Here is a 25,002-nt window from a genome sequence, read left to right on the forward strand (position 1 = left end):
TTCTACCTTATCCCTACCCAACAATTGAGACCGATGGCCACGCTCATGGGAAGAAGCCTTATGACTTCTCTAGAAAATTCTTTTCTAATCTGCTGTAGCTTTAAAAGCTTGTGTTTTCCTGACTGCTAATTATTACAACTGTCAATTTAGTGTTAGCCCTGTAGAGAAGGGAAATTTTCAGGAAGAAAAACAGGCAATGAAATTACTTCACCTATTTTCAAAGTGATCTATGAGGCATATTGTTGATGCTTTTTTTAATGTGTTTTATTATTTTTCATTCTAATTTCATATTTTCAAGTCAGCAGTCAACAACCTAACAATATTTTTAGCCTCTATAAAAGAAAATTGTTTGATATTATTGCTGTCTTTTGTCACAGTTGATGATATTTTTAATCTTCCTGATGGGAGGCAGAGGAGATGCTCAGTAGGTAAAGTGCTTGCTGTGCAAACATAAGGACCTGAGTTTGATCCCAGCACCCACATGAAAATCTAGGTACGGTGGCTCATACCTGTAATTCAGTTCTGGGAAGCAGAGACAGGAGGATCCCAGTGGGCTCCCTGGCCAGCCAACCTAGCCATTTGGTCAACTCCAGGTTCAGTGAGACTGTGTCTCAAAACTGGCCTCTACACACACACACACACACACACACACACACACACCAGTGTATTTACAGAGGTGTATACATATTTATATATACATAAGTATGTATACTGGCAAAACATGCCAATCTCTAATGACACTGACATTTGGGTGCACACAGGAGCATATAAGCGGAGAGTGTTTGACACCTGCAGTGTTCAGTTTTGTGTTCAAACTAAAAACTATTTGCCAAGCATCTGACTAGGACCTACAGAGGAGTCAAACTTAAAGACTTCATTCTTTTTCCGGTTACCTGGGATCTACCTGTGCAATGCAGAGAGGAATAGCCACAGACGGGGAAAGGAGGTGGAATGGAGGGCTGGAGGCAGACCTAGACAAACTCCAGACTGGAAGCACCAAGGTAGGGTTGAGCAGAGCTTGCTACATGTTATGCTCCCAGCAAAGTCAGATGGGCAGCAACATGCAATAGAGGAATGTAGATGAGAGGATAGGAAGAAGCAGGGAATGTTTCAGATGTCAGCTTCTCTGAGTTCCCTACCCATCCATCCATCATGGACACAGGACGTGAATATGAGACATGAACGTGTTCTATGCAGACTGGGAGAAGATGAAATCCTTGTGGACTTGGTGGAAGGGAACGATGGCACAGAGATTGTGGACACCAGTATGGAAGCAATCCAATACTGGGTACTTACACAGAGTATGGGCAGGACCTGGGAAGATGCCAGCACTCCTGTGTGTACAGCTCTATCTGTAACGGCTAAAATCAGGAATAACCAAAAGGTATATAAGTTGATGAGTGGATAAGAATATGTGGTATGCATGTTCACAGGGCCATCTTTTAGCCTTCAAAAGGTCAAGGGAACTGACCTGTGTGACATCATGGGTGGATGGAGAAATTGCCAAGTGTAATAAACAAGGCAAAGCACAAGTAAGTCCTCTGGAGTAGTCAAAGTCATAGACTAAAGGACTGAAATGACAATATCTTGGCTATTTTTTAGTGGCTGTGATAAAATACCCTGACAGAATTCACAGGAGAAAGGATTGGTTAGGGTTCACTAAGATTCAAGTCAGTCACGGTGGGGAAGTCACAGAGGTGGTTGGTCACAGTGCATCCACAGTCAGGAAGCAGAAAGCATAGGACACTGATGCTTAATTCAGCTTCTCCTTTTGATGCTATCCAGGATCCTAGCACAGGGAAGGGTGGCACTCATGATGAGCAGATCATTCCATCTCAATTAAACAATGAAGCTAATCAAATAATCTCCCACAAGCTGGTCCATATGCCCAGCTCATCTTCCATGTGACCCTAGAGCTCATAAAACTAATAATTGATTAACCATCAACAGCATTCCCATGGGGTGGAGGGCAAAGGTGTGGTTCTATCTCGGTTTAGATTTACTCATCTTACTTCCTATGTATGAGTGCTTTGTCTGTGTGAATGTATGTGCACAATAGGCCTGCCTACTAATGGCTGTGGACTATCATGTGGATGCTGGAAACTAAAGCCCTGTCCTCGGGAAGAACAGCAAGTTCTCTTAACCACTGAGCCATCTCTCTATCCCAGTAACCTGTAGTTACTAACCATTGATTGGGTTTAGAGATCCAGTCAAGCCAGATAGATAAACTGTGAGCTTTTCTGTACAACATTATAAAAACGGGCAATGTCAACATATTCCACACTTAAAACTGTGTTCCACAAGTCCATCTCATGTGAAGCAGCCTCACGAAAGTAAGCTTTGAAAACGAGGAGGCTGGGGAGATGGCCCAGTAGTTTGGAGCACACACTGCTCTTGCACAGGACCAAAGTTTGGCTCCCAGCACCCACCTGGAGTGGCTCAAAACTGACCGTTACTCAAGTCCCAGTGATTCTGACACCCTCTTCTGCACTCTTTGGGCTCAGATTCAGATACCCACACACAAACACATAATAAAAGTAAAACAAATCTTTTTTAAAAAAATTACAACCATTAAAGAAAGAGCAGCCATGAATTTGGGAGCGAGCAGAGGGTAGAATATATGGGAAGAGTTGGAGGGAGGAAAGGGAATGGTGAAACGAGAGGATTACATTTTAAAAAATAATATTTAGAAAAGATTTACTGGTTTGTGGGATTGTCTTTTACTATGTGCTAACATATCATGACAGATAGGCTGGAATAAAAGAGGAGAAACTCTCCCCACAGCCTGGAGTTTGAGTAAATGTAACATCTACCACATGCACCAACATAGTCTTGGTGTTTGTAGGGACTGACCTGATGGAGAAGCCAGGAGAGGCTTCGTGGAGAAGACACTTTCTGACACAGAATCTGAGGCTGGGAGAATTGCTTGAGAACATCTGCTAAGAGCACCATGGAAGGCTGAGAGTGCCAGCTATTGGCTGCCAGGAAGGAGGAGGGAGGAGGGCCTGGCTGGGGTGGTGAGAAGGGAGGCGTGGCCTGGCACCTTTCCAGGCTAGTCTCTTCACTGTGATTGACAGGGGTTCGTTTGCCCCATCCTGGTGTTTGCTTTTCTGTTATGTCTATGACAGAAAGGACAAAGCATCTTGAAGCAATTCAAACGTATTAGCTTCCAATTCTCAGGTGGAAAATCTAGTACTGGTGTCAGAGAACTAAGATGCTGCTATCTGGCCAGGTGGTATTCCTGCCTGGTTTATTGGGAGTCAGGGAAGATCTGTTTCCTGGCACATTTGGGTTGTGGACAAATTTTAGTCACTGTGGTTGTAAGAACATGCTTGTTCCTCTTGGTGTCTGTAGCTAGGGACTGTTTCTGACTCCAAGACAGCACCCTCAGCCCTGATGTCTCTCTGCTAACTATGTGGGTCTCAACCCTGTGCGACAGGGCATCCTGCCACCCTGATCCTCTCCTCTCCCTCTGCTGGTCGTGTGGAACCTCACTCTCTGTCACATCGCACTGACTAACCCTTCTGCCTTCCTCTCCCACTTTCAGGAGCCAAATTAATGACCTAGTGGCCAGCAGATGAATCTTAAAGTCCCTAACTTGAATTCTCCAAAAGTCCCCTTTGGCTGTTTAATGCAACTTAGCCACAGGTTCTAGGAATTAGGACTTGGGTGTCTTTGGGGGCAAATTTTCTTCCTTCTGATGCCCGACTTCATCCAAAGTCATGGCCTCTTTGTAGCTTAGCTTTGAACCCAAGCAGCCCTGCAACAGCCCCTTCTCCTTACTTCTTAATTACCGTGCTTCCCAGAAGTTGAGACTGGGGAGTGAGTCAGTGGTGAATCATGTGCCTCTCGTGCACAAAGCTCTGGATTCCACACATAACGCTGCAGCAAAGAAAGGAGGGAGGGGAAAAAGAGGAAAAGATGGAGGGAGGGAGAGAGAAGGGGAGGAAGAGAAGGAGGAGGGGAAATGAGTTAAGGACTTATTGCAGACGTCTTCAAATGGAAGACATGGGAGATATTTGAGGCAAGTTTGTAATGCCTTGTGTGTATGGTAGCCAGCCTACATTCACATTATATGATTTTGTAACAACCCCAAAGACAGCTTAAACCTCACTCAACACCTCCTAGTTCTGGAATCAGAGTTAGCATGCTATGACTTGGTTCTCAACTGGGGACTCACAAGGTTGCAGTGGAGCTGAAGGCCACTGAGTTCCTACCTGGGTGGATCCTCTTCCACACATCCCCTTTGCCATCAGAATTCACTTCCTAGTAACGACGGGAGTTCTTGGTTGCTAACTGAGTGGGAACCACTCAGCTTTGGGGGATTGCTCTGGACTGGGGCCTTGAACCCCTGTCATCTTGATGGTGGAAACTATCCCTGGCACCAGCCCTCACACATGCACTTCCAATCTCTCTGACTCTGGAGAAGATTCTTCTTAAGAGTTTCATGACTGGAACTAGATAAGACCCTTAAGTTCAGCGGATGAGTGGAGATCAGCACATACACACAGCTAAACTCCCCTCTGTAACTGAGAACAGCCTAGAGTGATACCTGGGCAGAGGTCAGTTTGCAGTGCTACCTAGCACATCTTCCATGCACATGGGAACACGACAATACATGCTCTTGGCTGCATGGACCACAGAGATGAGGAGGAGTGGTAGAGACGGTCACCAAGAATCGGGTCCTGATGAAAAAGAATCTCCCGCCTTCTTCAGGAAGGGCTGTTTCCATATCTAAAAGTAGGGAAGGAGACCTTCATCTCCTGAAGGTGGGAAGGAAGACCCTGCCTCCTCAGTCTCCTGAACACTAGAAGGAAGGTACCTTGGAGCCTCTTCCTCCAGTTGTACGACCTAGGGCAGGATCAGAGTCAGATTGGCCTCTACCCTTGTTGCTGTTGGAGGGAGACTAAGCTGGGCGGAAGCTCTTGAAGAAGAAATGGGAAGAGCAGAGCAGATGCTGTGTCTGTAACGACCCGGGAGATCTCGGATAGTGATTCACCCGTGGTGGGAGCCTGTCAAAGTTGGTGGGAACTTCGGCTTTTTACAATGCATTTAATGAAACAAACTTTATTACCTGAACTTTGTGTCATACATAATCTGCTCTCCGACAATCACTTTGCAAAGCTATCTGAAGGAACATGATTTTATAACTGTGTGAGAACTGGAATGTGTCTGAATTATCACTTCTTCCAAAATAGTCTTCTAAAGCTTTGCAATGAAGTCTATTGAGTCATAAAGCAGGCACTTACTTCTTTTCTTCTATAGATAGCTCGGGAAAGCGGGACGAATTGCATGTGAAGCTTCCTGTTCCTTCAACAGGTATTGGAACTGTATTGGGTTATAGAGGATGATGACGGAATCTAAAATCCCTCAGTGGCTTCATAATTTGGTGTAGTAACGAAGTGAGCCTGAGATGGTAGGAAGGGCCTGACCAGAGTAAGACTTTCCAAGAAATTAGAAAAGAGCACGGAGGCGCCCGGCAGGCAGGCTTCAAGAGGAGGAGAAGCCCCTCAGAGGGGTCCACACCTGAGCTCGGCGCCCTGATTCATCTAGACCCCGCTCCCTTTCCAAACAGGTTCTATGGTGCTCATCACTTCAATCTCATGACACCCTTCCCTGTCTTGGGACCCATGCTTCTCCAGGCTGCGTTCTCTGTCTAAAGCAGATGCTCACAGACTAGTCGCCCTTCTAGACTATGCTCCAACCTTCGGCTTGGCCTTTGTTTCTTTGGCAGCTGCTGGGATAAAATACCTTGACGAAGCAGTTCTTGTTCCCAGCCACAAGCTACAGTACTGCAGTGCAGAGAAGCCATGGTAGCAGGTGACTGAGACACCTGGTTGAATTGCATCCACTGTCAAGAAGCGGAGAGCAAGGAATGCACGCTGCCACTTAGCTCACTTTCTCCATCTTATACCGTCCAGGGTGCCCTTGACTAGGTAATGATGCCACTCTCCATGGGTGGGTCTTTGCTATATCAATTCATTCCGTTAAGAAAGTTCTTCACTTGAATGGCTAGAGGCCAACCCAATCTAAATGATCTCTCATTGACGTGCCCTTCTAAGATGAATCCAAATTATATCGAGTTGGCAAATGACACTAACCTGTCATCCTCAACATAGCCCATTAGAAGAGCCTTTCATTGGCCACTTTTCCTTCACTGTTCCAGACTCCTGTCGCCCAACAAGCTAGTGGACTGAAAACTATTTGCCAAGTGATGGTGGCACACGCCTTTATTCCCAGCACATGGGAGGCAGAGATAGGCAGATCTATGTGAGTTCAAAGTCAACCTGGTCTACAAGAGCTAGTTCCAGGACAGGTAGGGCTGTTACACAGAGAAACCCTGTCTCGAAAAACCAGAGAGAGAGAGAGAGAGAGAGAGAGAGAGAGAGAGAGAGAGAGAGAGAGAGAGAGAAAGAGAGAGAAAAGAAAAGAAAAATACATTATTTAATGGTTGGCCTGACCTGAACCAGTAATGCTCATTCCACACATGAGGAGGGGCTGGAGGCTCCAAGAGGTGAGGGTAGCTACTCAGGTTCACACAGCTAAAAAGGATGAAGCTGGGATTTGAACCCAGTTCTTATGATCCGACACTCCAGACTTTTGACTGCTGTGTTTGACTTTCTACCTATCACCAAACTGCCAATGTTCACAAAAAGAAAAAAGAAAGAAAGAAAGAAAAGAAAAGAAAACAAAACCAGTCTCGCTGAACATAATGGACAATGAGGACTACTGAGAACTGAAGAACAATGGCAATGGGTTCTTGATCCTATTGCACGTAATGGCTTTGTGGGAGCCCAGGTAGTTTGGATGCTCACCTTAATAGACCTGGATGGAGGTGGGTGGTCCTTGGACCTCCCACAGGGCAGAGAAACCTGCTTGCTCTTTGGGCTGAGGAGGAAGGAAGACTTGATTGGGGGAGGGGAAGGGAATGGGAGGTGGTGGCGGGGAAGAGGCAGAAATCTTTAATAATTAAATTAATTAATTAATAAAAAAAAGAAAAAAAAGAAAAGAAAAGAAAAGAAAAAAGAAATTGTGGGCAAATGAAAAAAAATAAGCATATGGGAGTTGGAGAAACGACTCAGCCATCAAAAGAACTTGTTGCTCTTACAGAGGACCTGAGTCCAGTTCCTAGCATCCACACTGCGCAACTGAAACCTATTTGAAACTCCAGCTCCCAGGGATCTGATTCCCTCTTCTGGCCTCCTCAGGCACCTGCGTGCACACAGCAAAAAACAGATGCATATCTATGAAATATCACTTTTATTTTGCAAATTGTTTTTTAAAACTTTATATTTTTCTCTGCTCCCATCCCTTCCTCTCCCTTCCTCTTCTACCCTCTCCCATGGTCCCCATGCTCCCAATTTATTCAGGAGATCTTGTCTTTTTCTACTTCCCATGTAGATTAGATCCATGTATGTCTCTCTTAGGATCCTCTTTGTCATCTGGGTTCTCTGGGATTGTGAATTGTAGGCTGGTTTTTCTTTGTTTTATGTCTGAAAGCCACTTATGAGTGAGTACAAATGATATTTATCTTTCTGGGTCTGGGCTACAATATGATGTTTTCTACCTCCATCCATTTGCCCGCAAATTTCAAGATGTCATTTGTATGTGTGTGTGTGTGTGTGTGTGTGTGTGTGTGTGTGTGTGTGTGTGTGTATGGTACTCAATTGTGTAAATGTACCACATTTTCCTTATCCATTCTTCAGCTGAGGGGCATTTAGGTTGTTTCAGGGTTTTAGCTATAACAAATAATGTTGCTATGAACATAGTTGAACACATGTCCATGTGGTAAGATAGAGCATCCTTTGGATACATATCCAAAAGTGGTATTGCTGCGTCTTGAGGTAGGTTGCTTCCTAGTTTTCTGAGGAATTGCCATACTGAAATCCAAAGGGGCTGTACCAGTTTGTACTCCCACCAGCAATGCAGAAGTGTTCCCTTTACCCAACATCCTCTCCAGCATAAGTTGTCATCAGGGTTTTTGATCTTGGCCATTCATTCAGGTGTAAGATGGAATCTCAGAGTTGTTTTGATTTGCACGTCTCTGATGACTAAGGATGTTGAGCATTTCCTAAAGTGTCTTTCAGCCATTTTAGATCCCTCTGTTGAGAGTTCTCTGTTTATGTCTGTACCCCATTTTTTATTGGATTATTTGTTCTTTTGATGACCAATTTCTTGAGTTCTTTGTATATTTTGGAGATCAGACCCCTGTCTGATGTGGGATTAGTGAAGATCTTTTCTCATTCTGTAGGCTGCCATTTAGTCTTGTTGACCCTGTCCTTTGCTTTACAAAAGCTTCTCAGTTTCAGGAGGTCCCATTTATTAATTGTTTCTCTCAGTGTCTGTGCTGCTGGGGTTATATTTAGAAAGTGGTCTCCTGTGCCAATGTGTTTAAGTGTACTTCCCACTTTCTCTTCTATCAGGTTGTGTGGTTGGTTTTATGTTGGGGTCTTTGATCCATTTGGACTTGAGTTTTGTGCATGGAGATAGATATGGATCTATTTTCATTCTTCTACATGTTGATATCCAGTTATGCCAGCACCATTTGTTGAATATGCTTTCTCTTTTCCAATTTATATTTTTTGTTTCTTTGTTAAAAATCAGGTGTTTATAGGTGTGTGGAGTGATATTCGGCTCTTCTATCAGTTCCATTGGTCCACCTGTCTGTTCTTATGCTAATACCAGGCTGTTTTCAGTACTGTAGCTCTGTAGTAGAGTTTGAAGTCAGGGATTTCGATGTCTCCAGAAGCTCTTTTCTTGTACAAGATGTTTTGGCTATCCTGAGTTTTTTGCTTTTCCAAATAAAGTTGAGTACCATTTTTTTTGAGGTCTGTGAAGAATTTTGCTGGGATTTTGATGGGCATTGCATTGAATCTGTAGATTGCTTTTGGTAAGATTGCCGTTTTTACTATGTTAATGCTACCTACCCAAGAGCATGGGAGATCTTTCCATTTTCTGGTGTCTTCCTCAATTTCTTTCTTCAAAGATTTAAAGTTCTTGTCATACAGGTCTTTCTGTTCAGTTATAGTTACTTCAAGATATTTTATGTTATTTGTGTCTATTTGTGAAGGGTGATGCTTCTCTGATTTCTTTCTCAGCCCATTTATCATCTATGTAAAGGAGGGCTACTGATTTTTTTTCTAGTTAATCTTGTATCCTGCCACATTACTGAAAGTGTTTATGAGTTGTAGAATTTTTTTGAGGTCATGAAAAATAAATCATTTTTAAATGATGCTTCTGACCCAGGCACATGTATGAAACTCCTAGCCTTAGTGTATATATTCAGAGAGCCCCCTGACTTAGGTTGTTACTTTACTTTTGTTTTTTAAAGAGACAAATAACACTGTGTTGCCCAGGTTAGACTGCAAAGATTATCCACAGGCTTGGATCCACTTCTGATCAGCATGTGAGTTATGACCTATTCTGTTTCCTGCCTGAGCCAGCTTCACCCCTCCCCTTAGGCAACCTGGCGGTCTCTAAGAGGAGACCACAGTATTGGTGTCAAGCTCAGTGCAGACACATATCATCGCATACTATAGCCTAGAACTTGTGAATTTGTGTCTCGGTCTTCTAAACGGATGAGACAACAGGCATTCACTACAGATTCTTGAAAAGTAAGTTTTTCAAATGAGACCATACAATACTATACTCTTTTTTATAATCAGCTTTGTATTCTGTACAAAGAGTATAGGAGAGATCCCAGCAAGAAGTTGGGGAGTTCAAGGCTAGTCTGGTCTACAAAGTGAGTAGGAGGCCAGCCTGGGCTACCTGAGAGCCTGTCTCAAAAAAGACAAAAATTAACCAACAAATGACTTGCACAGTTTATTCAACATCCTTTGCTAAATTTGTTTCCATGCCCTCTTTCATGTAAGGTACGAGCAAAGACATCACTTTTTGATGTCAATTTGGGCCGGAGTACCCTGACTTGTGCCTGCAGCTCATCCTTCCAGCCCCTTTTGGGGCTCCCAGTATGTCCCCCATTCCATCAGCAGTTAAACCAAGCTTCAGAGATGTGAGATGGTTTGCCCATAATTTCCCACAGGGCAGGACAGCGGGTGGTCCACACAGCTTCCAAACTCCCACTTAACTATCTCAGACAGGCTGAGTGTCCCTTTGAAGACATGAATAGGGTTTCTGGAGAGCTAAGAAAGGAAGACTGGCCCTGCCCAGGGTGGCTGTTCTACCTCTCAGCAGGGGAAAAGTGAGACGGAGGGGCTGAGCATGCAGGGAACAGGCGGTGGTAAACTGGTACCTGACAAATGGGATGTTTTCAATCTATTGTTATAAGTGAAATAGCTACTGCTAATATGTGGTCTGTGCTGAAGATAACCACACGTTAATTAAAGCAGAAGCGTGCCTTGTTCATTTACCTCCTGTTTGTTTGTGAGTTATTCTTAAACAGCATGCTGTATTTAAATTCATCCCCAACCCTAAAGACTTCTAATGCCAGATATTTGGGTCATAGATGAGAAACAGGCTCACACCTGGCCTGCTGAGAGAGGGTCCGAGGCCCTTAGAGCCCACCTGGACTCTGACCACCAGCGGATGGATGGACCAGCGGTAGCGGAAGCTTGGGGTGGACCATTCAATATGCAAAGAGAACCATATGCTTTGTTATTATGGGCTGTCCAGCAGAAGCTATAAAAGATATCCTTCTATGTATGTAAAGCCAAAATTATGCATGGAAGAAGTCTCATTTTAACCGCAGTGTGATGCCAAACACTCCCTTCTAGGAACTGTGGGGTGATGGATAGTCAGGGCCCGCAGTCAGCCCTGAGAGTATGGGGGGTGGCTTTCAGCAGAATCCAACTTCTACACAGGTGAAGTCACACCCCTGAAGTCAGATCCTGGGTTCCCGTGCAAGTTCTATGGCGTCTCTGTAATCTAAAGTATTTCGTCTTTCTCAACCTCGGTTTCCCAGTGGAGCCAATGCCCTATTCCTACTGCCCCACCACGATGAAGATTGGAGAAATGGGAACTAATGACCTATGCAGCTCAGGTGGGGCCTGCATAGACCGTGGTGCTGGGGGAGCTTCCTGTGTTGTGTGGAAACTGGGATGACCACTTGCTCACATTCCCTTCCTGCCTTTGCTGGTTGTTCCCACTCCAGGAAATGGTGTTCTGTGGCAGACTATTCACAGCCAGTGTGCTGGCTGGTTTTAAATGTCAGCTCGATACAAGCTAGAGTCATTTTGGAAGAGGGAACCTCAACTGAGAAAACACCAGACTGGCCTGTGGGCAAGCCTGTGGTGCATCTTCTTGGTTGATGATTGATGTGGGAGGGCCCAGCTCACTGTGGACGGGGTCACTCAGAGCTGGCCAGTCTGGTTTCTTTACCAAAGCAGGTGAAGCCAGCCCTGAGGAGCAAGCCAGTAAGCAGCACTCTTCCTTCACAGCCTCAGCATCAGCTCCTGCCCTGGGTTCCTGCCCTGACTTCCCTGGGTGCTGGACTATGATCAGGAAGTGCAAAACAAAATAAACCCTTTCCTCTCTACACTGCTTTTGCTCATGTTATTTTTATTTATTTATTTATTTATTTTTTTGATTTTTCGAGACAGGGTTTCTCTGTGGTTTTGGAGCCTGTCCTGGAACTAGCTCTTGTAGACCAAGCTGGTCTCGAACTCACAGAGATCCGCCTGCCTCTGCCTCCCAAGTGCTGGGATTAAAGGTGTGCGCCACCACCGCCCGGCTTGCTCATGTTATTTTATCACAGCAATAGAACCCTAAGACAGCCAGCCTGCCTCCCTGGCCCAGTTAGGTGACACCTCGTCCCTGATGCCTTGCCAGATGTTTCCTAGAAGGACATGATCTTCCCCACCCCAAGTTTCTTAGCACTTGATGAGTGACACCTGTACCCTTCACCCTAGCACATTCCAAGGGGGTTTCTATCTCTCTCTCTCTCTCTCTCTCTCTCTCTCTCTCTCTCTCTCTCTCTCTGCCTCTGTGTGTGTATGAGTGTGTGTCTATCTGCCTGTTTGTGTATGTATGTATGACTATGTGTATGTGTATGAGTGTGTGTGTGTGTGTGTGTGTGTGTGTGTCTGCCTCTTCTATTAAATCAGTTCTCTTCTCTGGAGAGGAAATCTCTTAGATATTTCCCATCACGCTGCACTGTGTTGTCAGCGCCGAGAAGATGTATTATCATTCACCTACCCATTACAGGCTCTCCGCCAGGCACGAAGTTGCATGCTGGGGACAGAGCAAGAAGTGACACTGATAAGATCTGTAGACACAACTATGGAGACAGAGAGTCGGCCAGCCTGTCTGTGTGACTCTAGACATGTCACTTCAGCTTTAAGAAGCACTGCACCAAAAGAGCAATGCCAAAGAAGGGGGAGGCTGAAACAGTATGACATCACAGGGCTATGGAAAGCAGGAGGTGTTAGAACAGCGGCCTCAAGGGAAGGGTCTACGGAGGAAGGTTTGGGGCAATTTTGAGGAGTCCCTGGTAGAAGGGCACCTGCAAATGTCCTCAAGATGTGTGTGTTGGGGGGGGCGTCTTAGTTACCGTTCCATGGCTGTGAATAGACACCATGTGCAAGACAGCTTATAAAGAAAAAACATTTAATTTGGGGGTTAGGGCTCCAGATGGTAAGAGTCCATGGCCATTACAGCAGGGAACACAGCAGCACTGGAGCAGTAGCTGAAAGCCTACACTTTCTTGATCCACAAGCATGAAACTGAGAGAGTCAGAGAGAAGAAGAGAGATTTGGGGGATGGGAGCACTAAGTGGGAATGGTGGGGGCTTTGGAAACCTCAATGCTCACTCCAAGTGAGACACCTACTCCATCAAGGCCAGACCTCCTCATCCTTCCCAAACTCTTATACTAACTGGGAATGAAGCATTAAAATACATGAGCCTGAGGGGTCCAATCTCATACAAATCACCACGGTGGGAAAGACTGGTCTCAAAACTACAAAGGCCAGGGAGACTGGGTCACAGCATGGTGGAGGAAGGTGCCCACTGGAAGCTATGAGAGCTGGGTTAATCAAAAGGGGTCTCTCGAGCCTCGGTAAAATGTTTATATTTTTCTTTCTAACCACGACTGGTTTTAAATCGGGGCGGCAAGTATTATGAACTTGTTTACAGCTTTAAAATGTCCGCGTGGGGCTGGGCTCTATCTGAAGCTCGAGAAGAAGCTCGGTTGGTAAAGTGCTTGCCACACAAGCATTCCTGCCTCACCTTGACCTCCAGGCTTCATAGAGGAAGCCGAGTGTGGTGGCATGCTCTTCCTCCCCAGGTTGCTCTGAGTCATGGTGTTTATCACAGCAGAAAGACAAGCTAATACAACTAACAAACTACAGGATGGATGAATGAGTGAGTGGATCTATTAATATTCATCCATTACTTTGCAAACTGAGGCTATGAACCCTTGCGTGATCTACCCAAAGGGAAGACACATTGTTCTGGGAGTCAGAGCTCTGAGGTAATAGACCCTTGCAGAGGCCTGGCTGTTCTTGGAGCCATTATCCCACGCCCAGCCTTTGCCCTGGGCCACTCAGCTAGAGAGCTACTGCAGTGGCCAGCAGCTGGGAAGGTTAAAATTAGTCACCCCAGTTCCACCAAAGGAGTGGCTGGTAGCTAATGATGTGCTGTGACTGGCCCATGGAACACACATCTCGGATGCAGCTGCTTCATCAGTGAAACTGTTGAGTTTGGCCAGAGCCCATCACCTCATTCTGGGCATCTCTTTGTAGACAGAGCTCAGCTCAGAAATGAGGCAAAATGGACATTGTTTCCCTCCTGCAATCCAGAGCCAGAACCTCAGAGCTCTCATTCCCAGACCTTTGCAAAAATAGCTGTTTGAAATCAAAGACAGGAGGAAATAGATCACACCACATGACCTTTCAAGCGTGGCTGAATGAAGGACCCTAGAAAGTGTTCCTTCTGTCCCCTTCCTCACAAGGATGATAGGATATGCTTTTAAAGAAAGGAGGTGGTCTAGATCCATCTCCTCTTCACAGATGATGGTTAGCGAAACTGCTGGCTCAAAAGCCGATGGCTGCTGGTAACTTCCATTCCCTACTCAGTCTCAGAATAGGCTTTCTGACATAGGCTCCATCCCCCCACACACACCTCTACCCTGGGTAGGGTTCTACCCCAAAGTGTTTGTACCTCCACTCAGGAAGTGCTCACTGTGAGCCAGGCACTAGACCACCTGCCATGCTTCTGCTTGCCTTTTCACTTCTGGGGAATGCCCGCCAGATAAGCCTCACAGCGTGGTCTGAAGATGCAGATAAAGGGACCTATGGGCTTGTCCAATGTTGTACACACAGTGAGAGAAAGCAGGGCTCCGTGTGCTTTGCCTGAAATCCACTCTCCTGACTGGGGTTTTCTATGTCATCCCTTCGTTATTTACGGTATTTGCCCTTCTTGTTGTGGCCACAGCAGCTTAAGGAAGGCTTGGTTGGGCTCTCACAGAAGTTTATCCGGGAAGGAAAGGCTCAGGGGCAGGAAATTGAGGCAGCAGCTCATGTCTCATTCACAGTCAGGAAAGAGATGAAAGCTGGTGCTCAGTTTGCTTTTTCCAATTCTTTACATCTGGGACCCCAGCCCACCCATATTCAGGATGGGTCTTCCCACTTCAACTCACCCAATCTAGAAACTCGCTCAGTGACGTTTCCAGACACCTGTCTGCCTGAATCCTGCCAAGCTGACAATCGATATTAACCATCACACTCCCTAAGAATCACACAAAGTGGTTGGAGTCAGAATCTGGACTCTAATAGTCCCATCGAGCCAGGCTCCGCCTCCCAACATCAATATGCTAATTAGATGAACAAGTAAAAGTGAAAAACAAAGAGAGGAGATGCCTTCAGTGTGGTCACATTGTGAGTAGGGATGAGAAGGCATCCTTCCTTAGAATCTCAATGTGGTATTTAGGTTTAAACAGAGGTTTGGAGGTCTGCTAGCCAAGCAGCTCTGCCCAGAACATGGCCCCATTCATCATAGTGCCAGCTCCAATCTCTCTCATTTGTCAGATCTGTGGGAAATCTTTCCCTGGAAGACAAATTCCTCCTCCTCTCACTGGCCCTAAGGGTCCCAGACTTTTCCTTCCCCAGTATGAGATTCCTGGGGCCATCCCATTTCATGAATCCTGTTGTTCCAATGGCCTGGTAGGGGACAAGCATCTACTTGACAGTGTCTTCGTTCCTCCTGGGAGAGTTCCAAAGTCACCCTGAGGAGCATCCACAGCATCCTGTGGGGTCATTGGGATGCCCTGAACTGGGAGGTCCCGAAGGTCACTGTGGCTTTTGGGGAACAAGAAAGGGACTGTGGGAACATCAAATGAAGCTTCATCTCCTGTATGCCTCTGTACACTATCACCCAAAGGACAGAAAGCTCACGAGCCTTTATCATATGACAAGGAAGGAGGCACAGCTTCACTCTAACATTTGAATTCTCTCTTCTCCCTTACAGAGCAGAGAGTGCAATCAGGTTTGACAGCTCTGCTGACAGAACTCTGCTGGCTCTGTTCCTCTCCAGAGCCTTCTGTAACCGATGTCCATGCCTCTGACCCCTGTCCCCTTTGGCCTGCAGGTCCCTGTCTGGACGCATCGTCGGCGGCGTCTGGTGGTTCTTCACTTTGATCATCATCTCTTCCTACACAGCCAACCTGGCCGCTTTCCTGACTGTGGAGAGGATGGTGTCTCCCATCGAGAGTGCAGAGGACCTGGCAAAGCAAACGGAAATTGCTTATGGGACACTGGAAGCAGGCTCCACTAAAGAGTTCTTCAGGGTGAGGGTATCCCTGATCCCGAGGTGCCTTCTCAGAAGGGAATCACTCCATTCCACTTCCCTTCTCAGTAAAGAGGGCAGGGGCTGGGGACATGCAACTCTGGTGGAAGGACAAGGAAGGATCTGTGTTGTTTCCCAAGCAACACAAAATAAATAGATAGAGGATGGATGGATATACAGACAGACAGACAGACAGGCAGACAGACAGACTGACTGACTGACTGACAGAGAGAGAGATATGAATAGGTGGATGAATAGAGAGAGAGATAGTAAATAGGTGGATGGGTAGGTGGGTGGATAGAGAGATAGATGATAGATAGATAGATAGATAGATAGATAGATAGATAGATAGATAGATAGATAGATAGATAGATGATCATAGATAGAGAGTAGACAGACAGACAGACAGACAATTACCGGCAGCAAAGTAACAGACAGACAGATAGATAATTACAGGCAGCAAAGTAATTTCCTACCTTCATGCAAATCCCAGAAACTCAGTGAAAATTCTTGGGTTTGGGGCTCAAGAGGACCACTGAGGTGGTCTGTCCTTTTGAGTGAGAGATTCATTCAAAGAATTGTTATTGCCATAGATAGACAGCATGGTAGGGGTTCTGAGGAGAGTTCGGGTCTCTCAGGCAGAATTTTGGTCTCTTCTTATATGTCGAGATGAGGTGAGCAGGCCTGCTTTTGGTCCCGCCCGGCTCCCACATGGCTAGCTTTAACACCTGAAATAACAACACACAAATTGTATTCATTTAAACACTGTCTGGCCCATTAGCTCTAGCCTCTTACTGGATAATTCTCACATCTTGATTAACCCATTTCTATTAATGTGTTTAGCACCACGAGGTGGTGGCTTACTGGGAAGATTCTAACCTACATCCATCTTAGGCCAGAGCTTCATCATGTCTGCCAGTCTCTGCTTTCTTCCTCCCAGCATTCTGTTCTGTCTTCCCCACCTACCTATGTTCTGACCTATCAGACTAAGCAGCTTTCTTTATTAATTAACCAATGAAAGCAACAGATAGATAGAAGACCCTTCCACATCACTTATAGGTCTCAGAAAAGGAGGTCTTTCTTATGCCAGATGGGCAATAAATAGTCCACACTCCTGTAGTCAGGGTACCTCCAGTTCCCAGGTGGCAAGGTCTTGAGTTTCAAGGGAGGGAAGAAGAACTCTTGTTAATATATATGACTTAGAGGAAGCGGGACATTGGGAAGGAAATGGGGAGGTGGGGAGGAGCTAAGGAGAAGCTGGGGAGGAGCTAAGGAGAAGCTGGGAGGAAGTGGAGAGGGGTCCATTAGGGTAAGGTGTATCTGTCTTACAGGTAAGGAACATGCCAACTGCACATTCCTGGTGTCTTGGAATCTGGTAGCCCGAGCCTATAAGCTCTTTTGGAGAAGTAAAAATTAGGGTGCTTGATTTTCTCCTAGAACCAGACACCAGGCAGGTTCTGGGGGTGCTTGCCTTTTTCCTTACAATAGCTGTAAGGAAAACACTGCTGGTGGTAGCCATGGCCTGATCAACCCCTAGACAAAACCTAATTCTTAGAACATTCCTTGGCTGCCTTAAGACCCCTGAGAAGTAGAATTCTGTATCTATAGAAACTTCAAAGCTCCAGGGTTGATTTAGACTCCCATCAAAGCACAGGAAACACTATCCCATCCCTGTTCTCCCGGGTCTGTAGTTTAGTGAGGAATGACTTTAAGAAGTGTGTGGACAAGGCTTGCACCTGAGACTTTTAGCTTTCCCTCCTGCTGTGGGTTTTCTGATATCAAAGGAGCCTTAATGGACTTCATGCATGAAGATTGGGGTCAGAAACTTGAAGGTGTCAACACAAAAACACATCTCTTACCTCAAAGGGAATAAGAGATAGTTTATTCTGGAACCAAATATGAGTTGCCATGGGCTGGAAACCCAGACTCAGGTCACTTCAAATCCCATATTCCAATGTGGAAGTTTTTGTAGCTACAGAACATAAAATTCTTTAGTCTAGCCACTTTTCAAATGCATTAGTGGAAACACAAAGTAGGCAGTGACAGCAAAGCAGAGAAGCCTCGGCTACAGGCCTCGCATGTTATGTGAGGACACTCTTAGTCCTATGGTTTATAGAAAACTGGGGTTTTGTTAATACATTCCAAAGAGAATGCATCTGTTAGAAGGCCAGGTCCAGCTTTGTTCCTTAATGACAGGATGGTAGGTCTGCCACAAATGGGGGACAAAGAATGACTATTTAATAGGCTAAAGCTAGACCAAGACAAATTGTAATTAGGCTCCAGACCTGCAGCATTCAATATTTCCACATTGCCCGAGTTCTATCCCGTCTACCAGCATTGCAGACATTGCTTCTTGCCAGGACTTCTCATTCACGATGGCCGCCAAAGTCATCCCTAGTCAATGGCTTCTGAGCTCATGGTCTCATGATTGCAAAGAATGACAGACAAAAAGATATGAGAAGAGAAAGAGTTATTGGGAGGTAGAGAACCAGTTCCCTGGGTGAGTTGCTAAGCAACACTCCAGGTTGGAAGCTTTCCTACCCTGGGAAGAAGGCTGTATGTATTAATTATCCAACTGGGACAAATCTGGTCCATTAATTTGAATGGGGAATTCTGATCTGTTGGTGGATCCAGTTCTCATGCTTAGGCTCCAGAAAGTCTTCCAAAACTGGAGAAGGAAGAATGTGGAAGGAAAAAGAACAAGCACTGGTTGATGGGCTAAGGAGTCAGCTTTTTCAGATTTAAGGGCCTGCACTCACTCATCAGGTAAAGTGCCCCATGCTCTCTGAGCTGACCGCCAGTTCATGCAGACAACTTGATTTTCTTGAGCCCAGAACTCTCAGTGCTTACAAAAGGGACTGCTTTGTCCCTGGATCCTCCTCTAACTATCTCGCAGCAAAAGCTGCTTCCTTGGTAAATAAGATGATCCACTGGGGGAAAGTAGCACTGTGAGAACAGAGCTGTTGGATAGTACCAGAGCCACGGGAACACGTGAAGACCTGTGGGCGTGAGGAGACCTTTGTGTCGAGGCTAGATAGACCAGGTGGGGAAGCAGGGGTCTCCAAGGGAAGAACCCATTGTCAAAGTGTTCCCTGACTGCTGTCAAGAAGGTGCCAAGCAAGCCATGTGCTGAGCATCTCAACACTAAGGTAACCCTGGGGGGGAAGAAGAAACACAAATACCCCTAGTAGTCTTACCACTTAAGCATTTTCTTCATGCAAGGCGCTGAGCTAGCATGTCTCCATGGCAACACTGTCCATGGGAACTGCTATCACCACTGTTCAAAGAGAAACAGAGTATCAGAAAGGTGATGGTACTTGCCTAAGCGCCTGTGGGTGGCAAGGTAAATGAGGGAGGAAGCTGGCTGGGAGAGAGGAAACACACAGCTGTGTCACCAGAAGTTTTCTCTGTGCCTGACACCACGACAGAGTTCTCATCGCTACATCACTGGTCCTAGTTTCCACACCTGCAAAAGAGCACTGCTCTGAGATGTCCTGTGAGCCCTGGCACGTCTGGGACTGACTAAGACTTTGGTGGATAGGGAGACATCAGCTTCCACTCCCACTACCCAGAAAGAAGGGAAAGGAAAGCGTGGAATTCCTCACCCCCATCTCAAAAGAACCTGGCTTCCAGTCCCCATGGCAACCCATCCAGAGTTTCTGAATTCTCTATGGATGGTTTAATTAAGATGTGCGAAGGCGATGGGAGCTACGCAGGACAAATTCAACAACAGATAGCCTGGCACGTTCCCAGGTGTCTCTGCCATTCATACTCCATTGGAGTTCTTGGAGATTAGATTGTCCTGGTGGTCTCTGAGCACTTGTGAGCACAGCCTGGGCTTCGGGGGTGTGGCTGAGCAGACGTGATGCTTTTCCGCATATCGCTGCCCCAGGGTTTCTCAGTTCTGCCTGTCCACAGCTTGTTCCCTGCTGTGCCCATCCTGTCAGGTCAAATTGCATCTTACAATCGCCCCGCTGTGTGTGCTGTTGGTCTTGTGTCTGGAAGATCACCCAGCCCTGATTGGATGTATGAAGTTCACTGTCTCCTGTAAGAGAGTATGGAGCCCCTTGGACATGCCAGGATTGGGTGTGGGTGCTGCCCCTTCCTCTGCTCTCCTCTCTCACACATTGCCACGGTTGTTTTCAGGTCAGAGTCAGACATTTCAAGTCAGCAAGATGTTTGAAAAATATGAAATGAAAGGAGGAAATAGAGGCCCAAAGAAGAGTGTTCCAGAGAACTAACCAAGCCTTAGAAATAAAACTGAGAGCTGAACCCAGGCTCCTCTCACCCAGTTCAGGGTTCTCTCCAAATCACTCTATGGAACAAATGAAATCGTTTGTCTAATGAGGGACCATCGCAAATTAAATCCATGTCAAGTGCCTCCTTGAAATTCTAAGTAACTATTTCCAACATTTTAAACTAAAAACTTAGGATATTTCTGGGTCCTAAATATCTTATAGATCAGTCACCCAAAGTGACAGTTGTGTGTTGAAATGCCATTCACATCTGATGTTCTTGACATCAAGAAAATAAACCTAATACTTTGTACAGATAAAAAAAATTGCATGTATAATAATGATCCTGTATTAATTAAATGTGAGCTATTTATTAACTGATATACAGGCTAAAAAACTTTTTCAGTAACTGCCCTTTTCTTTTTTTAAGCCCTTTGTAGGCAGCTAGCATTTGTCTGTTTCCAAAGTCTTGGGACTGGAGATAGAGATCAGTGAGCTAGCTGCTCACTGCACAAGCTTGGGGATCTGAGATCAGATCCCAGCACTAGGGAAAAACCTGTGGCAACACAGACTTGTAACTCCAGTGCCTGGGAGATCAAGACGGGAAGATTCTGGCGCCTTCTAGGCAGCCAGTCTAACCAATTGGTGAGTTCCAGGTTTACTGAGAGACTATCTCAGAAGGTAAGACGGAGAGCAATAGAGAAAGGCACAGATGTTGACCTCTGGGCTCTACAGGACAGGGACAGATAAATACGAACACATACACAAAGGGAAAAGAAAACTCAAAAGCCATATTCCAACGCCCCTAAAATATCCTTGGGGAAAGCCTCCCTGCCCCCCAAAAAATTTAAATCTAAGCTTGAGGGATTGAGAGGTTGTGAGGTGAGAGGCTGCTTTGCAGCGCTGAGTCATGAGTCCTGACAAGAGCCTCAGACCATAAGGAGGACACAGAGAGGACGCCTGCCTGTTTCAGTAGCTTCTACAGACTGGAGTCCAGTTCCCAAAAACTGGTGACTAGCAATCTCCACAGAGTACCCAATCCGTACACTGAGTGACCATGAAACTCGTGACCTCCGGGGAAACCAGACCTCACTGACAAATGCTAAGCCTCGTGGATCAGGGCCCTGCGAGGTGTCTGCATTTTTACAGTGTTGGTTCAGGATGCAAGGGTCTGCTAGAGATTAAGGGCTGCTGTCCTGGGGCTGAGGATCTCCACGGACATAGGATTGACTCCGCTCTCTGGAAAGAGAATGATACAAGTGCTCTGCATTAGGAGGATTAAACAATCTGACCAAAACTCCCAAGAATAAAAGGTCAGAGCTGGTTTCAGAGATGAAGAAGTAGTTTAAATTTGGAATGTGTTTGTGTGTGCACGTACGTGCGTGTGTGCTTGCGCACGTGTGCACATGTGCATGCACAAGTAGGTATATGAAGACATATGTGCACATGCTCACAGAGGCCCAAACTCAACATCCATTGTCTTCCTCAATCATTTTCCATCTTAATTTCTGAGATAGGGTCTCTCAGCAAACCTGCAGCACCCTGATTTAACCTAGTAAGACTGACCAGCTGGCCAGCAAGCCCGGGAAACCTCCTGCCTTTGCCTTCCCACTACTAGGATTCCAGGCATGCCCTGCCACACAAGGCGGCTCTTCCTTAACGTGGATATGAGGGATCTAAAGTCAGACCCATGCTTTCAAAGCGAGCACTTCACCAGCTGAGCTCACACCCAGTCCCAGGCTGGAGGCTTTTCAGATGTAAGAAGATGTGAGTACTGGGTCTCCAACATCATTCGTTATGTTTCTGTCACTGTGCCAAAACGCCATGACCAGGGCAACTTAAGGAAGGACGAGTTTCTCTGGGCTTACAGTTCCGGAGGAATAAGAGTCCGTCAAGGTGGGGAGGAAGAGCAGCAAGCTCACGTGGTGGCCAGAAGCAGGAAGCTGAGAGTTCCCATCCTCAACCCCACACATAAGGCAGAGAAAGTGAAGTGAGAGTAATCGCAAGGCTTTAAGCTCTCAAAGCCCATTCCCAGTGACATACTTCCTCCAGCAAGACCACACCTCCTATACCTTCCCAAACAACACCGCCAACTGTGACCTAGTACTCAAATATCAGAGTCTTGGAGGGGAAATTCTCATTCCAACCATCACCCATGTTGTGTGCTTTATCAGACAATTGATGTCTAGATGGCGGGTCATATAGGAAATTACTAGACCTTGTTATGGGCAAGAAAGGATTTTGTTGTTGTTGCTACTGTTTGTTTATTATTATTATTCTTGTTGTTGCTGCTGCTGTATTCAGTAAAGTCAAATCCTGCTGATATTCAGCCCTCTGCTTTGGAGCAGTATACATGCCTCCCTTTTGAACTATAGACAGGCTCCACAATGTCTTTTAAAGCTAGACAGGGACCTGGTTGCTTATCTTTTCCCTATTTGGAAGGAATATAATTGCTCAGAGGTAATTAAATGATTCTGAGATACTCTGTTCATTCTATATTTACAAGATATTTGTACCTTGGAACCTACTGGTACTAATTAGAGGTTCTTATTTTGCAATCACTCATAATTTGTTTCTTCCTAAGCTGATCTGGCTCATGAATGTGTGATCAAACTCCACTCAGCTCCTCACTGATGTGTGCATGCCAACCCCAATTCAAGCACCACCATTGCTTAACCCTGGCTTTGTTCCTATCCCCTGCCAGAGGTCTAAAATCGCTGTGTTTGAGAAGATGTGGACATACATGAAGTCAGCAGAGCCGTCTGTGTTTGTTCGGACCACAGAGGAGGGCATGATCAGAGTGAGAAAATCCAAAGGCAAATATGCCTACCTCCTGGAGTCCACCATGAATGAGTACATTGAGCAGCGCAAGCCCTGCGACACCATGAAAGTAGGAGGTAACTTGGATTCCAAGGGCTACGGCATTGCAACACCCAAGGGGTCAGCCCTGAGGTAAGTACCCAGATCTACTTCCTTCGTGCTCCCTCTGCCCTCCCCATCTCAGGAACGGGAGCCGCTGCCTTTACCACAGGCCCCCACGCATAATAGAAACCTCCAAGAAGAGATCTTCTGAAATGCTTGTGGGCCTGGAAGATTCAAGCCATCTGTGACCATCAGCCCTGAGGTTGGAAAGTGACCTGGGTGGGGGGTGCCTTAGCTTGCGCTGATGTTGCTGCCTGTGTGTCCTTCCCCACGCCTCGCTTTTCACCTCACTCCCTAAGTGTTAGCTGTTGCTGACCCCTGTGCTTCCATCCTGCCATCTGTGACACTCTGTCCCTTACTAGACACCCTGCATCCAGCTCAGCCATGAGCAAGGTTCTCCAGTCATACGGACTCTGACAGGAAATGGTTTGTAATGTGTCTCTCAAAAGAAGTCGAAACACACTGTCCAAATGAAAAGTCCAGCCTGCTGAGCCTTGAGAAACGTTCCGATCAAAGTGCCTCCTGATGAACAGGTCCAAGTTAACACAACCCGGGTGTCTGCCTTGATATAGGAGTCTTGATAGAAGAGTGAGTTGATCAAAAGAGGCAAAGCTGAGATTATGTTCACATACAGGACTTTTGCTATCCGTTCTAAATAGCTAAGGGCAAATCCTGCATACTAGCAATCAAATGGGCTAAAGCAGAGTTAATTCTAGAATTTGCTACTATCCTGCAAAAGGGAAGACATTTTATTACCCAACCCCTAGGTTTCCTAACCTAAGCACTGCAACTTTAGGAATAAACTAAATTTGGGCATAGTGGTGTGTGCTTTTAATCCCAGCATTCAAGAGACAGAGACAGGAGGAGCTCTATAAGCTGAAGGCCAATCTGTTTGACATATCAAGTCATATCAAGTTCCAGATCAGCCAGAGCTATACAGACAAACCAAATCTTAAAAAAAAAAAATCATGGATTGAAAAACTACATAAAGTGTTATCTCAGAAAGATAGCCTTAAGTCACCAGTGAGAAATTAACTACAGAAGGAGTAAACATGTATGGAGAAAGGATACCCTCTTAAGAAGATTAAGATGGGTTATAAAGGGTTGTAAAGGGACGGAGAGGGACTGTTTGACATGACAGCCGCAGCCACTCTGCCTTGCCTTCTTCATTCACGGAAATGACATTGAGTTCCGTCATTATCCAGGGCACTGGCACGGCAGCTGGCACCAGTTTTCTGAACAAGGCACCCTTCCCATGTAACTACATGATTGCGAGCGGAGGCAGGCATTCAACAGCTTATAATTGCTTAATGCTATACTAATAATCATGAAAGGTACTAGGACGGCCTACAAAAGGGGCCCTGGAGGACATCTATTTCCAGTAACAAGGAAGAACAAAACTGTCACTGTAAGATGTGTGGGTATGCTGGATAGGATGTAACAACCAGCCTTTTAAATGCAAGTTAGGAACTCTCTAGGGCCAAAATGGAAAAAAAAAGAAAGAAAGAAAGAAATCAAAACCAAAGTGAAAAAGCAGAGGCTAATGATTCTGGGACTACCCTAAGCAGGACGGAGTTGCAAATTGCATACCATCCCACATACTCCAGAGTCAGCAATACAAGCAAGACATCAATCAGAGACATTCTGAAAGAGAGAGAGAGAGATGCTCATTAAAGACCAGGCACACTTGATAAAGTTCAAATTACAGCTTACAGAAATGACATATCTTTCTGTGTAAAATCTGGGAGTGTGGTAAATAGCAGGCAGGTAAAATTGAAGAGAGAATTGGTATGCTTGTATGGGGAGGGGCAATCAGAGAAAATTCTTCAGGATGGTACAGAAAAGTGGGAACCAGAGCAAAGAGGAAATATCAGAGAAAGAACTGATCTTTGATGATTTCCAAGTATAGACGTTAAGTACAGGCTACAGCTTGAAATATGTTTTTTCTAGAATTTATGGTAAACATCAACTCAGATTCAAACATCAAATCTCTGTGAAGACACATTTTTTAAAAATCAACAGCTGAATCCATCAAAATAACAGGAGGCAGAGGGCAAGTAGAAGACCTTCAACACAGCTAGGTAGAAAGATCCAGCCAGGTCCTGG

General features: G+C 45.7%; 1 protein-coding gene across 2 annotated transcripts in view; it reads left to right on the forward strand.

The window, feature by feature from the left end:
• Gria1 (glutamate ionotropic receptor AMPA type subunit 1) overlaps positions 1-25,002 on the forward strand; it is a 319,356-nt gene that overhangs the window by 257,213 nt on the left and 37,141 nt on the right. For both annotated transcript variants that reach the window (XM_057774070.1, XM_057774071.1), the window contains exons 12-13: positions 15,542-15,740; positions 22,679-22,926. In XM_057774070.1, the coding sequence (XP_057630053.1) occupies positions 15,542-15,740; positions 22,679-22,926 (447 nt within the window). The remainder of the gene's footprint in view (positions 1-15,541; positions 15,741-22,678; positions 22,927-25,002) is intronic.

This window comes from Chionomys nivalis, chromosome 7 (assembly GCF_950005125.1).
Source record: "Chionomys nivalis chromosome 7, mChiNiv1.1, whole genome shotgun sequence".
NCBI lineage: Eukaryota > Metazoa > Chordata > Mammalia > Rodentia > Cricetidae > Chionomys > Chionomys nivalis.